Source organism: Lipotes vexillifer, unplaced genomic scaffold, assembly GCF_000442215.2.
Source record: "Lipotes vexillifer unplaced genomic scaffold, Lipotes_vexillifer_v1.1 scaffold695, whole genome shotgun sequence".
In the NCBI taxonomy this organism is placed as follows: domain Eukaryota; kingdom Metazoa; phylum Chordata; class Mammalia; order Artiodactyla; family Lipotidae; genus Lipotes; species Lipotes vexillifer.
In genome coordinates this window covers 625,606-642,986 of record NW_006798057.1, presented here as the reverse complement: position 1 = coordinate 642,986, position 17,381 = coordinate 625,606, and the positions used below count along the sequence as shown (strand labels likewise).

At 43.9% G+C, this 17,381-nt stretch overlaps 1 protein-coding gene across 1 annotated transcript in view; it reads right to left on the bottom strand.

Annotated features, from left to right (window-relative positions):
* Nucleotides 1–17,381, bottom strand: part of IGF1R (insulin like growth factor 1 receptor) — a 314,191-nt gene that overhangs the window by 61,515 nt on the left and 235,295 nt on the right. Inside the window, exon 3 of the mRNA XM_007470089.1 lies at nucleotides 295–607. Coding sequence (XP_007470151.1) covers nucleotides 295–607 — 313 coding nt within the window. The remainder of the gene's footprint in view (nucleotides 1–294; nucleotides 608–17,381) is intronic.

The following is a 17,381-nucleotide window of genomic DNA, read 5'->3' as shown; positions in this document are numbered from 1 at the left end:
AACTTCAACCTACAGTCTCCCCCACTGGCCTGCTGCTGGGGGTGGCAGCCCTGCATGTGCACAGGGGGTCAGTGACCTCCGGGGACCTGAGCCCGCAAATCAGGTACTTAATTCCAAACAGCCAGGCAGTAGGCTTTCAAACCAAAAAAACTCCCCATTGCTCTTAGAGTCATCATAAGCTGAAGTTATACCAGCCCTCTGCGGTGGCCCCTCTCCCTTAACCTCCCCAGGGTTCCACCCGGATGGAGCCACTGGCAGCACCAACCTTTCTGCCCGCCGGGCCCCAACACTGACCTCTGGCTGCCGTTGCGGATGAAGCCCGATGGGCACTCCTGCATGCACTCGCCGTCGTGGATCACGAAGCCCTCGGAATCGCTGCTCTCAGCATTGGGGATGTTGGCGCAGAAGTCACGGTCCACACAACGCCAGCCCTCGAAGCGGTAGGTGTTGGGCGGGCAGCTGGGCACACAGACACCGGCATAGTAGTAGTGGCGGCAGGCCACGCAGGCCGTGTCGTTGTCGGGCGCGCTGCAGCTGCCCAGGCACTCGGGGTGGCAGCACTCGTGGTTCTCCGTGCACGCCCGCTTCCCGCACGTGCTCGGGCACACTGTGGGTGACAGGCAGGGTGTGAGGCTGGCTGAGAGCCAGATCGCTCCACCTGGCACAATCCAACCCATCAACCACAACGCGATCCCCAAATGGAACGTCACTGGGCATTGGACTTGAATCAACAGTATTACATATTAAGAATTTCATTAAGGCAGGGAGCAATACTCTGCGTTTGGAGTCAGGTGAGCAGGGTTTAATATCTAGCCTCTCCTATTTGACTATGTTTGGTCTTGGAGGAGTCCTTACCATCTTTGACCTTGATCCTCTCTTCTCATCTACAGAATGGGGTAATACTACCCATCTTGAAAGGTTACCTGTGGCATGCGTGACACCGTGGAAGCCCTATGTGGACAATACAGTTTATTATTACCTTAGAAGGCATTATATGTGCTACTTAATCTGCATTTTGCATATGTTCCTTATTGCAATATCTTGAAAAGCCTTAGTGTGCAGAAATGTTCATTTATTTTTGAAATGGTTAAACTAGAATATGCTAAAGATGATACCATTCAGGCTGACAAAATAGCTTTATAAACGTTTGTGCATGCCTGTATCATATCAAAGGTCTTACCCCAAATAAGCAATGATATCTCAACCTAATATATCACAGAGAAGTTCCCATGTCTGATGGTAATTCTCAAATATAAGAAAGTGGGTGGGTGGGCAGTGTCTCGATCCCAGAGGACCATAGGATATATTATAAACTATCTACTCTGACCCCCTCTATGCTAAAGTTAAGTGAAAGCAGTGTCTAAAAACAAGAGATCCACAATTTTTGTCCCAAATAGATGAGCTGGCATTTATTTCCATAACAATGCTGTAAGGATCACACTCTAGGGGCTGTTCGCCTTACTAGCCAGTAAAGTATAAGTCAACAAAATCTGAAATCTGGTTTGCATTATATGCTTCCTACTTTTTCCTTGAGTTGGAAAACAACAGAAAATTATTTAAATATGTATATTATTGACTCTGACATGCATTATTTAGTGAAGATTCTATTATTTTCTTTATAATAAAAAAAAAGATGAAAAAATCAGAGATCATAGGTAAGAAAATACATAGAATATCTAGTCCGCTTGATCACAATGTCATCTTATCAGTACCTCCATGGAGACCCTCCCAGATCATTTCCTACGCATGTGCATGCACATATAAATATCTATAAAAAAGCATCAAGTCATTCTGAAAGCATTTTTTGGCATAACACACTGTGAATTCGACAATAATTTAACAGCTGCGTTGCATGCCATAACACAGTGTATCGTAAGTTATAATCAGTCTCCTACTATTAGACATTTCATTTATTGCCAACATTTTATTAGTACAATGAGCACTCAATCTTCATGAGAATTCTTAATTATTTCAGTAGAATCAATTTCCAGAGTTAGCCTTGCTGGGTCAAACTGTCCTCTGGGAAGTTGGTACCAATTTACACATCCACTAGCTGCATGGAGGAGTACCCTATTTTACTGCCAAGAGGTGCATTTAAAAACAGGTATCAGAACCTGGACATTCAAATGAATACTATCACCTCAGAAGAAACAGACAAATTCTCATGATACTGTCAGGCTTAAAATAATTTTGCAAGTTTCTTCTCTGATCATCATTTTTGGCTGAGACAAATAGGTGGCCTTCCATTATTTATTCTTATCCATTTTGGTAATAAAACCTTGATTTTTAATTGGGCATTTTGCCACCCAGTTACATATTATATCTCCCAGCCTCTCTTGTAGCTAGAAGTGACCTAAGTTCTAGGCAGTGAGACGCTAGAAAACTTTTGGGGTGGAACTTCCCAGAAGAGTCCTTAAAACAGAGGGGGTACATCTTTCCTCCTCGTTGCTGGCTGGAATGCAGGTGTAATGCCTGAAGCTCAAGCAGCCATCTTGGGCCATGAGGTGACATATTAAGAACAGTGGAGGGGCTTCCCTGGTGGTGCAGTGGTTAAGAATCCGCCTGCCAATGCAGGGGACACGGGTTCAAGCCCTGGTCCAGGAAGATCCCACATGCTGCGGAGCAACTAAGCCCGCGCGCCACAACTACCGAGCCCACAAGCCACAAGGACTGAGCCCGCATACCACAACTACTGAGCCCGCATACCACAACTACAGCCGCGTACCACAACTACTAGGCCCACGCGCCTAGAGCCCATGCTCCGCAACAAGAGAAGCCACCACAATGAGAAGCCCACACACCACAACAAAGAGTAGCCCCCACTTGCCGCAACTAGAGAAAGCCCACATGCAGCAACGAAGACCCAAAGCAGCCATAAATAAATAAATAAATAAATAAATAAATAAATAAATAAGAACTCATTAAAATCTATTAAAAAAAAAAAAAAAGAACAGTGAAGCATGATAAAAGGAATTTGGTCCTTCATGACTGTGTAGCCAGTAGGCTAACCCTGGACTGCTTACCTCTAGATTTCTTTACATGAATAAGAAATAAACTTGTGTCTTGTTTAAGCACCTGCTATTTGTTAGATGCAACTGAACGAATCCCAACTGAGAAATGTCTTCAGAGCCAATGTATAATATAAGCAAAGAAGAAGGCTGTTCCTGTTGGTCTATGTCATTTTTGTTTACCAGAATTGCCTCTCAATGACTTCTGCCTGTTTCCAAAAACTAATCTACCCAACAGATTACAAGGAGTAAAGATCTCTAGTCACGCCAAAAAGGTACGTTGTTGTAGGAGCTCCTAAAATGTTGGGATACTTATACAGTCTACCAAGGGGATCATCTTGAAGTTGATAACACCAATTTGAATGTACAAGCTTAGTCTATTTGCAGTAGATGCACACACACACACCACACACACTTTACTCGCAAATCTCACACTTAATCTAATAATCATATAGATTAAATGACTATTTAAGTTCAAATATATCCATTACAGAAGTAACTTCAATGCCCAAGATATAAAGAAACAATAAAATTGCAAACCCTTAAGTTCAAGTTTTTAAACTAAAAACAAGAGAACTTAAGTCCACCTATCCTTCATTTAATCATCCACTTAGCAACTATTTATTGAATGTGCGCTGCACCTGTGTGCCAGACCCTGTTCTTAAGAGATGGAAATACACCAGGTATTTGGAAATACACCAAGAACAGGAGTGTGTAGTGGTGTACAGCCTGCCCAGGGCACCTGGGTTCCCGGGAAGGCTTCACAGAGGTGTGGAGGCTGGAACTGAAAGCTGAGGAGGATAAGAATAACACAGATGAAATCACATGTAAATTTGTGTAAAAGCAACTGAACTGCTGTGGTGGGAGAACTGGGTGCTCGTGAAGATGGCAGGTGTCCAGTAACAGGTGATGCTGGGAGAGAGGAGGGGGGCAGCTCAAAGAAGCATTGTAGGCCTGTCTGAGGGGTTTAGGCTCTTTGGTGGATAATGGGCATCACGAAGCTTTTGGGCAGGAGAGCGATGTGGTCTAATTTTCATATTAGAAAGGTCATCTGTCAGCAACACATAGGGTTATGATGACCAGAGGGGGCAGAGCTAAAAGAAGAGGGATGAAGCCAGAGGAGAAATGTTATGCTGTCCCTACAAAGTTCATGTTATATAATAGATCTGTGAGGTTCACATAGTTAAAATGAAACTAGCTGTAGAAACCATGCTCATGGTGTCACAGCACAAACCTGCCGATTGAGCACACACCCCATTCAGAGCACTGAAGTCCCCAGAGCTGCTCATCAGCCATCAGCCACCACCAGGCTTTGTGTTTGGAGGAAGGAAAATTGATTAAGAATCTTACGATCATCATCAGAGACTAACTGGGAACAATATCTACTTGTAAAACCCTTCTTTCCTTGCTTACAATTTAAATAAAATGCTATATAAAATGACGAGTAGCAGATATCAATATTAAAAAGCTATTAATGTAGTATTAAAAACTAAGAGCATTTAAAAGAATAGAAAAATGCCCCTGTGCACTTGCTTAGATTCAAACATAAATGTTGGGCATTCCCAATAGGAGAAAGAAAAAAAAAAACCAGACAAAGTATCTGTAGATATGTTTTGCATTCCATTCCCCATTCCACTGAAACAGCATCTCTGGGCAGTGGTCCATTGCAAACCGCCCCCCCCACCGCCCCCTCCCGAGGTGCATTACTAGAATTGCACCGTCAGTCAGCTCTTGCAACAAGCAGCACACAGGTTAGGGAATTAGGGTTTTGTTTCAGCAATGGGAGCTACTTCAGAAGGAATTTCAGTAAAGCTTAAATTAGGTAAAATCCTATTCTTTAAAGATGGAACAATTCCTCTTAAAGGGATCACAAATCAAGATCACAAATCTTCTACATCACATGACGCAACTGTACACAAACATGTATCAAATGCTCTGGGGGAATAAAAAAAGGGGTGTGATGGGGAGAGGGAGAGAAAGGTGACTATTTGCTGGAGGACAAACCCCAGGGATGGAAGCCAGTGTTCCCCTGGCTGCAGCGCCACCTGAGAGGACTCTGGGAGGGAGGCAAGGGAGCCGGCGGAAGTTCAGGATTAGAGAGTCCTGGAGCCAGCCCCAGAAGCCCGCTGTAAATTTTGCCTCATCTCAATGTATATAAATATTATTAGTGTTCAGGACTATTAAGGGATTTCTTGAAAAGCCCCGGGCAGTGTGTCTCGCCAGCAGACGGATGGCTGCTTCACACGAGTGCCAAAACTTAAAATTTAGTACAGTTACCAAACTTCCAATTACAGAGCTAAGGGAGAAGGGAAGGGAACTTCTTCCCTGGCTTCCATGAATAAGGAGCACACCTAGCATGCTGAAAGGCATTTCTACTTTTAAAAATAAAAGGAAAATGGAGGGTGCTATAAATTAACAAACACACAGCAGGGAAAGCAAATTGATTTTGCCTATGAGATCTTTCTATTCACTGGAATTTTTACAATGACCAACAATAACAACAAACGCCTATGTAAACTGCTGGAAAAGCTAACGACAGGTCCCACATCTACACTAAAAGGATCCGTTCAGGGTCACAATCCCATAAAAATGAGGCAGTGCATTTAAAAGCTCATTTTCTTCATTTTGGGGGACAGCAAAAAAAAGTCACATACATCAACTTTTAACTCTCTTCCTCCTTCCCTGAGTCCTTATATTTATTAAATTCTTTCTAGGGATTTTAGAAACCTTTCTTTCTGTACTTGCCAATAAGCTCTTTAACAATCTTTACCTCAGAGAAACTATTTTTAAAAGCATATTTTGGAAGCGAAGATGGAGAACTCATCCTCTTCACACGGAACAAAAAATGGAAAAGGGGCCACTTAGCCACACAACTTCAAAAAACACAAACATTCTAGACCAAATAATTTTTTTTTAAACATCTTTATTGGAGTACAATTGCTTTACATTGTTGTGTTAGTTTCTGCTGTATAACAAAGTGAATCAGCTATACGTATACATATATCCCCGTACCTCCTCCCTCTTGCGTCTCCCTCCCCGCAACCCTCCCTACCCCACCCCTCTAGGTGGTCACAAAGCACCAGCTGATCTCCCTGTGCTATGCGGCTGCTTCCCACTAGCTATGTATTTTACACATCCCAAATAATTTCTAAAGGATAGAACCAGTTCATGGATGTTGAAATAAGGTCAAGTTTCTGAATCAAAATACAGACTGGTATAGGGTCCTTTCAGGTATTTCCGGGTACCCTAAGGGACACACCACTGTTCCATATAAAAAGAGGGTGCTTTCCTAAGAGACAGGCATCACTATACCTTAAGGTGAACTGCTGCTAACTCCAGGAAAGCACACTTTGACTTCCCAAGTACATCAGAGAGACATGTGGTCCAGAGAGATTCTGTGGTTTTCTTGCCCAGCCAGGAGAGAAACCGATTCCATCAGACACCGTGGGGTGTGGGGGAGGAGAGGGGAGGGAAACCCCAGCTGGGTCAACTGAACTCACAGCAGCCCCCCACCCCCCAAGCACAGCCAGAAATCTACCCAAGGCTGTCGGCATTCTCCCCAGAGAGCACTGAGCCACAGCTAAGGATGAGAAAGGCTCCTTTGACTATTAAATACATCAGCCAGGTCCTAGGCCCAGTCCTGCAGGCTCAGCAGGTGAGACAGCCCAGCCCCTGAGGACGAGCAGTGGGAGTATGAGGGGCAAGCAAAGGGCCAGTAAGGAGGGCTTCCCAGGGGAAGGGACCACCAGAACCCGGCTTGAAAGGCCAGTAAGAGCTAGCAGGTGCATGGGGGTGATGGCAGGGCTGACGGGGAGCGAGGGTCAGAGAACCAGACTTGGCATGACTGCAGGACCCAGGCTTTGGGACCTGGGTGGGTGGGGGAGACTGGGAGGAAAGATGGGTAGACGGAGGCAGAGAGCCTCAAGAAGGGCCTTTCAACCCATGGATAGGAGTTTGGCACATTCTTAAGAGAAAAGAGATGCTGTTTGAGGATTTTAAACAGGGAGTCACATGAGTAGATATGCATTTTAGAAGGCTCACTCTGGCTGCTAAGTGGAAAAGAGAATGGAAGGATGACCCGCAGGGCCATGGTTGCCATCTCTGCGAGCACCGACAGCGGCCCAGACTAAGGGGGCAGCAGCACAGATGGGGAAAAGCAGGCAGATTAATGTGGTGAATTACTTTTTTTTTTTTCCCCCAGCAGGGGTAGAGAGAGATTGGTTCTGTTCGGGTTGTGTTGTTTTCTGCACACGTCCAGATGGAAATGCCTGGCATGAGGCTGCATGGATGTAACATCATGGGGCGTGGTCAGCAGACAGATGCAGAGGAGTCCGGGAGGGAGGGACAACTGAGGAGCGCCAACAGGACCCAGGACAGAATCCCCAGGCTACCACCACCCATGGGGGCCCCGCAGCACCCACTAGAGTCCCTGCTCCTTTCATATACCTCCACTCTTTTAAAATAACCCACTCAAGTGGATTTCCATATACTCACCTATGAATTCTGGGTCCCATGTTGCTACCCCTCCCTGCCGCCCTCCTTGACAGACAAAGTTCAGGTTTAAGTAATGATAATCACATATTTATGGAATTCTTCTTATAAGCCACACAAACATCAGAGCAAGGACCTAAAGAGGAGGTTGGGCCCCACTGCTTTCTCTTTGATCATCAAATCAACCAGTGCTGAAAGAGACCCTCGCCTTCAGGACTGCTTCTGAAGCCTGCAGGCCCTGCTCCTTTTGGAGCTCCACGCTGGTCCTTTCGGCAAAGAAGGTGGGTGAACCACCTTGGTTGGATGTTCCAGATGGACAGAAAGGGTATCCCATCTCCAGGAGCCATTATGGACTGCAGAGAGGTCAGGGAAAACCCACCTCAGGCCAGGGAGCCCATGGCCTTTCATCCTGTGAAATAATCTTCGATCTCTCCTGCCTTTTGACCTCATGCACACACATTCCTCCCGACCCATCACTCCAAGCGGAGATACCCATCAAAGGGGCAGACAAGTGAGGAGCAGCGAGGCTTCTCAGGCTCAGGGAGAAGCTACATTTCACCCCAGTGTATTAGTCTGTAGTTCTCTAAATACGTCAGCTAGGATGGAAAAGCAAGCTTACACGAAAATGCTTAGATCCGTGAAATAAAACGAAAATAAACCTGGCACAACTGTGTGTGAGCTCCACTCACACACATATGTATGAATGTGTATATATATTTATAAAACGTACATATATATAATGAGTAAAGTACAATTTTCTCAAAAAGGAGACAAGAAGAATCTTTCAAGTTTCTTGACATCTTGAGAAACTGCTACTGTAAAACTCCAGAGGACCACTGCCTAGAAATCCCAGGTGGAGTTTCCAACAACTTCAACTGGCTTCTGCCTGGAAAACTATAGCCATTAAGCTGAATTTAGTGGTAACCCTGGTGTCTTAAACATTCAGAAAGGAAAGTTGCATCTGCAACAACATTTCTCTTTTCAAAGCCAAAAGAAACCACCTCCTGTGTAGGAGAAAACATTCTATTAATACCACAGTAGTGGCCAGACTAAGAGACAATGTAATGGTTAGAACCTGAAGATACTTCAGTTTCTCTGTTCGAAGCAGAAAGGGTTAGCGCCAGCAACAGAGTCTGGGGAAGGCACCCAGGGGCACGCAGAAAGGTCCCAGAACAGAGCTCTCGGTGAGCCTGGAGAGGCTGGTTAGTAAAAGGGGGGCCACGGTTCCTGAACCTATTAATGTAGTGAGCCTGAAAGCGCTCATTTTCTCCCAAGACTAGAGGGTATGGACGAGTTCCTCCTTGCGATCTTTGAAGGTGTTTCCAAGACTCAGTTTTGAGTCAGCTTCCTTCCTAAGAGGAAGGGTCCTGACACAAGAATGTGTCAGCAGATGGACTTTCTGCAATACTGGGTACGGAGAGGGGGCAGGAGTGACATACTTTCCCTCCGCATCACTTGCCTCCCATCACCTGTCTTCTCCAAACTTCACATTCTTTCGAGGGGCTGTGGGGTGGCAGGGACACTTCAGAACTTGCAGGAGCAGAGACCCTCTTGCAAGAAGCTCCCAGGGCCCTTAGATCTGCCCCAGTTCAAATGCAACCAGGACTTCTGCAGCCATGTTCTGCCTTTCATTGAACCCTGGATCCTCAGAGTTGAAAGGAAGTTAAGGGGTCATCATCCCATGCCTGTCTGAGGTGCTGCTCTTCAAAAACCTAGGTGAGCCTTAAAGCAATGCTGAAGGGAGGTCTTTCTCTTAGAGAAAGTGCTACTGCTGCATGGCACCCATCTTGACCAAGTTCCTCCTTACCCCCACCCAGAATGGTGCTCTCCCCAGGCCTCGTTCAGGTGTCTGATACTCAGGGGAGGTGGATGGTTTCTTGCACACGTCAGACTTCCAACTGCTCAGACTCAAAATTCCAAGACGGTGATCCCTGCCTCCTTCTGAAGGCAATACTCAAGCCACAGCTCATGCAACGTATATGAACATCACTGCTCCTTACCTGTCCCCAATCTACCCTAACACTGCAGAAGCAGTCTCCACGGTGTGGAATACGAGGACACTGAGACCAGTGGCGGTCTTCCATGACCAAGGCAGCACACTCAGGGGCTCTCTGTATGACCTTCGAGATAACTCCCACTGTCACACTGAGCTAGCTCATTCAGACCTTCTAATCACCTAACATTCCTGCCCTCCTTTCACAATAACTGCTGGAGTCTCTCCTTCTTGAATGCAATTTGAGTCTAAATACAGGACTCAATCTTATACCTATTGTTTAACTTAATGTTAACAATTATATGGGGTCAGTATCATTATCCTCATTTGTAGATGCCCATATGGAGGCACAGAGATTTAACAACTGTCCAGGGCTATTAATTGTTCAAGTGAATAACTGTTAAGCTGTAAACCTGGGCTTCAAACCCAGCTCTATCTGACTGGGTCACAGGCTCTTCCCCTGCTCTGCTCCATGGTGGCATGATGTTTTAGCCAGGCTCTGCTGCCCAAAAGCAAAGGGCTAGGGAGTTCTTCTCATGCCACTTTTCTCTGTAAGCCTGCATCCATCAGGAAAAAATAAATCACCAGTCCCAACATCCTTTTCTTCTCCCTGAGGTGAACCACTTAGTCTGGAGGAAGGACAAAACTCATAAAACATGATGCTCTTGAAAAGGGTAAAGCGTCAAGGTGATATTAAGGCGCTCGTATGTACCCACTAAGCTTTCTTTATTTATTGAGTTACAGCAAATAGAACCCTCAAGGACATTCTTCCAGCAAGGCTGGGCCCTGTCGAGTTTATCAGCAACGGTCACCGCTTAGTTGCAACAGTGAAGCAGCAGCTCGTGTCGTGGAAGACACTTAGGGTGCATTCTGTGGGGCAAAGGCAACTATATATAAGTGACTGTGCTATCAGGAGCCAGACCAGCCAGACCCAGGGAGACTCAATGACCCACAGAACGCTTTTCACCCAAACAAGTCTTACTCATGAGATTAGATAAACCAGAGTTCATTCTCTTCACCAATTCCTATGTCTCAGCAAGTCTGCAACCTTGGTCATGAAGGAGAAGAAAAAACAGTTCTGTGCCTTCCCCTTGGTTTGGCACATAAACATATATAATCTAGGCTCATAGAAATAGCCAAGTTCCAAGTAGATCCCTACTGACTTGTATACAAGGTGCACAAGATAAGCTACGACGTTTGGGAAAACGTTTCATACTGGCTACTAAAGGCATCTGTGAAGATTTCATTAATGAGCAAAAGAAATGATCGCCTACAGAAAGTACCCATTGGGTCACTGAAGTCTCCAGGATCTAATAAGCAGTGCTGGGCAGACTATTGAGAAAACAGAAGAAAAAGAAAAAAGGCAACTAAGAAACCAGAAGGAAAGTTATACAGGACACCATTATTAAATTAAAATGTCAATAGCTAATTAGTAAGAGTAAAGAAAGAGCAGCCATCAATTCAAAGACTCAATGCAGGATTACAATTAACACCAAAAACTAAGTGAAAAGCAGAGGGCAGTCCAGGAAGCTTCCTTTGGCTAAGCTGCTGGTTTTGGTTACTGTGGGTGTTGTGATTTTTTTCTTCCTTCACAATTTTTATAGCAGCTTTACTGAGATATAACTCATACACAATTTCACCCATTTAAAGTGTACAAATTGAAGGCTTTTAACATATTCACTAAGTTGTGCGACCATCAGCCCAAAGAGAAACTGTTTACCCATTAGCCACTTCCCTCACGCCCCTTCCCCTCTCAGCCCCAGGCAATCAGTAATCTACTTTCTGTCTCTACAGATTTGCCTCTTCTGGACACTTCATACAAATGGAATCATACATGACGTGCCCCTTTATATCTGGCTTCTTTCACTTGGCATAACGTTTTCAAGGTTCGTCCATGTTGTGGCGTGTGTCAGTACTTCATTCCCCTGTATTTTCTTCCATAAATTTAGACTTTCTTGTTCCACAAGTGGCCACATTAGCCCTGAAGTCCTTCTATTCACGTGTAGTGACAAAATCACAGGAACATCAGACAGAGGTTGATGCAAAGGCCCATTTGGACTCCCAAATCTATTCATGGTATGGATTTATTTTAAAGGAAGAAAGCCTTGAACCTGTCAAACTGACTAAATTGTGTCATCCTCTGGTACTAGGAAAAAAGAGGAAAAGCCACCTAGTCTGTGGAGGAAGGTTCCCCAAGTCGGTGACCCTCCTACCTGCTATGCCTGATGGAGTATGAAATATTCTAATGATCTTAATCTCTATAGAAAGGGCCTGGCAAATCAAGTTGATGCTGCATCACAGAAGGGCCTCCATAGATGGGGGTGAGGGAAAAGGAAAGGAATAAAGTCAGATATTAAGAGGGGAGGGAGGACTTGACTTCCCACTCCTTTTATGTTTATAAAACAGATATTCTTTTTAGAAAATCAAACCATCCTAATGTACTTTAAAATCATCGAGATTCTTTCTTCTAACCTCATATTCAAAGCCTATATAAAAATTTTAGAAATACAGACTTCTAACGGGAGGAAAATCAAAGAAAGAGGGTGGGGGGCACTCTAGGTGTCCAGGCAGGACCTACCCCTACTCTGGGAGCTGTGCTCGCTTCTCCACGTAGGAGCACACAGAGCGTCTCTCACACACAACTCACATCCCCTCCTTCACCTTTTTTTGAGTCTTTCTCAAAAAAGAAGAGAGACGTCACCGCACAATGGGTGATTCTTCTGAAACTCTTCCCCAGTTCTGTGACCACTGGGCATGAGCACATAAGGACAGCAATCACTTACTACTGGCTGTCAAAGATGCTTAAATGGACAGGGTGGAAAAAATATTCTTTTCACACACTTAAAAATTACTCCAAGTTATTTTAAATTTGGAACTATTTGTATATTCCTTATAAGTTTATAAAACTCACACTGTCCCTTCATGACTAACTGAAGAGGAATTGAGAGAGTATTCTATATTTATAACTTGTCTGCTTGTTCATGCTCACAGCCCTATTTCCACTCTCTGTTACTGTACACAGAGTTATGAGAGGTATTGTGGGCTCCTAAACTTTGCTGATTTCCAAACAAGGCAGGCCTGTGTCCCATAGGGACAAACTGGGGGCTGTTTCGTCCAAGTGGAGACCAAGCTCAGAGGGAGAGGCCTCCAGCTCTGTGGTTTTGGCTGCATCTCTTAAAACCGGTGTTAGGGCCCATTTCTGGGCAATTACACGCCTTGCTGGTGTTGACCAGTATCATTGCTACTGATAGTCTGCCTACCACACATGGCCGTGAGGAGCTCCATGCTATATGGCTGTGGCTACACACTTCCCTTCTGCCTGTTTATTTTGGTAGATATTGTTAGTCCAAAAGGTGCAATGCTTCAACAACACATGCAAAAGCCCCTTTCCACATACATAAATATTTATGTCAACATAATTTAAATGAATCAAATGAAGGCAGCCACTCGCAGGGAAACTACTATTTAGAAACCAGCAATGTTATGGATAAAATTTTGTCGAAAACAACAGAACCATTTACCGGGAGACAGTGATAAAAGAATGAGCTCTCTACAGTGGCGGATTTTTACAGTATGTGCGGAATCTAGATTTGTACATGCACACCTGTACACGTAGATGAACTGTGGTGCAGCCTCTTCACAAGTGTTGAACAAACTCCTCCAAAGCTGCCTCGTTGGGAGGATACACACCTGGCCAATGACCTCACAATTTTGCAAAGCCCCTTCAGAAACCTCTTTTGAAAAAAAAAAAAAAAAGCTTCTGAAAACCATAGTACTTTCTTTGCTACAGCCTCTATGGGGGTACACCTTCGTAAAACGAGGAGAAAATGGGCCCTGATTGCATTTTTTTCTTTCTTTCTTAATGTCAGAAGGGGAAATAGGTATCTCACCTCAGTTCTGTGGCTGCTAGTAAAGTTGGGTCCCTTGGGTCACCTGGATTCCCGCCCCCTGGCTGCCATTTCCCTGCCATTGCAGTACCTCTTGAATGAACTGTCTCTTAATGTCTTTGGTCCATTTTCTTCTTGAGAGCTTAAGTTTTGACCATATATTTGAATTTGTTTGAGCCCTTAAAGATGTCTATGCTTTTTAAACACAGCATCGTGCCTTGCAAATTGTTTTTAGGTGACTAGAGAGAAAAATGCCTACCCAGCCCTCCCCCACCTCCTTCTGTAATTAAATCTACCCAAGGAGCATGAAGAGCAACCACTACAGATCACAACCTTCGAGTGATTAATTACCCTCCAGCCTCTCTGGTCGTTTTTCCTTTGATCTTGTTACTTCCTGATGGCACACTTTTGGACTTGTAAACATATATTTCAGAGTATATGCTATGCTAGAATGTCACATTATTCTTTTCCGTTATCTAATCTGATTGCTGGCCCCATTTCCTGAAGTTAAATTATTTTTACTACTGTGGAGAAACCACAAAAGATCCACCAGACTTTCAAAGTACAGTAGACTCTGTTATAGGGAGAGAAGGGGGAACAGGGTATCCCAGATAATCGTACGTTCTGGTTTACAGAATTACCACACGAACCTTATGAGAATCAGTTTTTGGAGAACTGGACCACAGAACACCTACACCCCCAAATTCACGGAACTTACATTTAATCTATTTCAGGATTCCAGAGTGCCTCGGAAATGCACACAAATGTAAAATGTTCGAATGTCCTTGCAAAGATTACTATTAAACAGAACAAAACTTGCTGTTCTCACAGAATTCTGTTGGTTTGTATTTATATTTTGTTCAGTTTTTATTTTGTGGGTGGTGGAGGCAGTGGTGGGGCAGCACATTTGATAAATATGTTATGAACATTGCCAGAGTGCATGCAAAGTGCTAAAATTCCATCTCGACAATCAATCATGTTGGAAACTATCATTTCCTCCATTTCAACCAAGACAAACCTGGATTCAATACTTCAGAAGGGGTGACTGAAGGAGTCCAAAGTTTAAGACTCCTCCCCAGTTTTTAAACCCTAAGAGTTGAATTTTTTGGTTTTTGGTCTTTTTTGTAAATAACAGGTAAAACTGAGTTCAACTTAAGTGCCAACACAGGTATCTCCTGCGTAAAATGCTTGTTGAAAGAGTATTTCAGTATTTCAGCCCACTAGAGCTGGGCTCACAGGTAGGTACCTTCTGCCTGTTCCAATTAACGAAAAAACATCTGAGAGTGAATTTTTATTTGCTCTCTGAACCATGAAATATCTAGTATCAAAGACAACCCTCAGAATGGGAGAAAATATTTGCAAATGAAGCAACTGACAAAGGATTAATCTCCAAAATTTACAAGCAGCTCATGCAGCTCAATATCAAAAAAACAAACAACCCAATCCAAAAATGGGCAGAAGACCTAAATAGACATTTCTCCAAAGAAGATATACAGATTGCCAACAAACACATGAAAGGATGCTCAACATCACTAATCATTAGAGAAATGCAAATCAAAACTACAATGAGGTATCACCTCACACCAGTCAGAATGGCCATCATCAAAAAATCTACAAACAATAAATGCTGGAGAGGGTGTGGAGAAAAGGGAACCCTCTTGCACTGTTGGTGGGAATGTAAATTGATACAGCCACTATGGAGAACAGTATGGAGGTTCCTTAAAAAACTAAAAATAGAACTACCATATGACCCAGCAATCCCACTACTGGGCATATACCCTGAGAAAACCATAATTCAAAAAGAGTCATGTACCACAATGTTCATTGCAGCTCTATTTACAATAGCCAGGACATGGAAGCAACCTAAGTGTCCATCGACAGATGAATGGATAAAGAAGATGTGGCACATATATACAATGGAATATTACTCAGCCATAAAAAGAAATGAAATTGAGTTATTTGTAGTGAGGTGGATGGACCTAGAGTCTGTCATACAGAGTGAAGTAAGTCAGAAAGAGAAAAACAAATACCGTGTGCTAACACATATATATGGAATCTAAAAAAAACCAAAAGTTCTGAGAACCTAGGGCGGGACAGGAATAAAGACGCAGATGTAGAGAATGGACTTGAGGACACGGGGAGGGGGAAGGGTAAGCTGGGATGAAGTGAGAGAGTGGCATGGACTTATATATACTACCACATGTAAAACAGATAGTTAGTGGGAAGCAGCTGCATAGCACAGGGGGATCAGCTTGGTGCTTTGTGACCATCTAGAGGGGTGGGATAGGGAGGGTGGGAGGGAGACGCAAGAGGTAGGGGATATGGGGATATATGTATACGTATAGCTTTGTTATAAAGCAGAAACTAACACACCATTGTAAAGCAATTATACTCCAATGAAGATGTTAAAAAATATATATCTAGTATCATTTCTGATCTTAGGTATTTGTTTTTTTCCAGAGCATTATGCAGATTATAAAGTGAATTGTATTGCTGTAGGCCCAGCCAACATCACTCAGGGCTCTAAGAAAGCTGAAACGTGAAGCAAAATATGACAGTGCTTACTGTGAGCTCTGAAAACGTGAGCTCACAAAACGTCCATAAACATAAAGGAGTCCAACTGGACTCAAGTCCATGCCACTCTCTCACTTCGTCCCAGCTTACCCTTCCCCCTCCCCGTGTCCTCAAGTCCATTCTCTACATCTGCGTCTTTATTCCTGTCCCGCCCTAGGTTCTCAGAACTTTTGGTTTTTTAGATTCCATATATATGTGTTAGCGCACGGTATTTGTTTTTCTCTTTCTGACTTACTTCACTCTGTATGACAGACTCTAGGTCCATCCACCTCACTACAAATAACTCAATTTCATTTCTTTTTATGGCTGAGTAATACTCCATTGTAAATATGTGCCACATCTTCTTTATCCATTCATCTGTCGATGGACACTTAGGTTGCTTCCATGTCCTGGCTATTGTAAACAGAGCTGCAATGAACGTTGTGGTACATGACTCTTTTTGAATTATGGTTTTCTCAGGGTGGATGCCCAGTAGTGGGATTTCTGGGTCATACGGTCGTTCCATTTTTAGTTTTTTAAGGAACCTCCATACTGTTCTCCATAGTGGCTATATCAATTTACATTCTCACCAACAGTGCAAGAGGGTTCCCTTTTCTCCACACCCTCTCCCGCATTTACTGTTTGTAGATTTTTTGATGATGGCCATTCTGACTGCTGTGAGCTGATACCTAATTGTAGTTTTGATTTGCATTTCTCTAATGATTAGTGATGTTGAGCATCCTTTCATGTGTTTGTTGGCAATCTGTGTGTCTTCTTTGGAGAAATGTCTATTTAGGTCTTCTGCCCATTTTTGGATTGGGTTGTTTGTTTTTTTGAAAACAAACTGCATGTGTGGAAATTTCAGGGCTTTCCCTTCAGACACTGCCACTCATTCGCCCTGAAGTCATGGCAAGCGACCTGACCACCAAGGGCCGGGCTGAAGGAGATGATGTACAGTAAGCCCGGCTTGTGCTGGGAGGTGGGTGGCTCTGTCTCCCCTTCCTGCTTGAGCAACCTTTCCCCCATCCCACATCTTCATCTTTTAATTGCCTCCTGAACATTATCTGTTGTATCCTATACCTGATTTTCAGGGTTCAAAGGAATCTGCTTTGAAAGATAAAAGAACTTAACACTCAGGGATAACTTTATTTTAAAAAAAACAAGCAGGGCAGCTCTACAATGCAAAAGATAAATGAGGCCCAAAACTTGGAAACTACGACCGAGGATCATTCTTTCATTCTGCCCTTGGCTTGAAGACTGAAGCAATTTGCACAAAACGTCCATAAACATAAAGGAGTCCAACTGCACTCAAGCTCCAATGAGTGTGCCTGTGACGCACATGCTTGGCACACCACCGGAGTGTGCAAGGTTTGCCTGCTGTCGGAGGGGTCAGCAGGCAGCAACTTTCAGAACACAGGGCTCTGCTTCCCCAAGTAAACTTCTTAACTC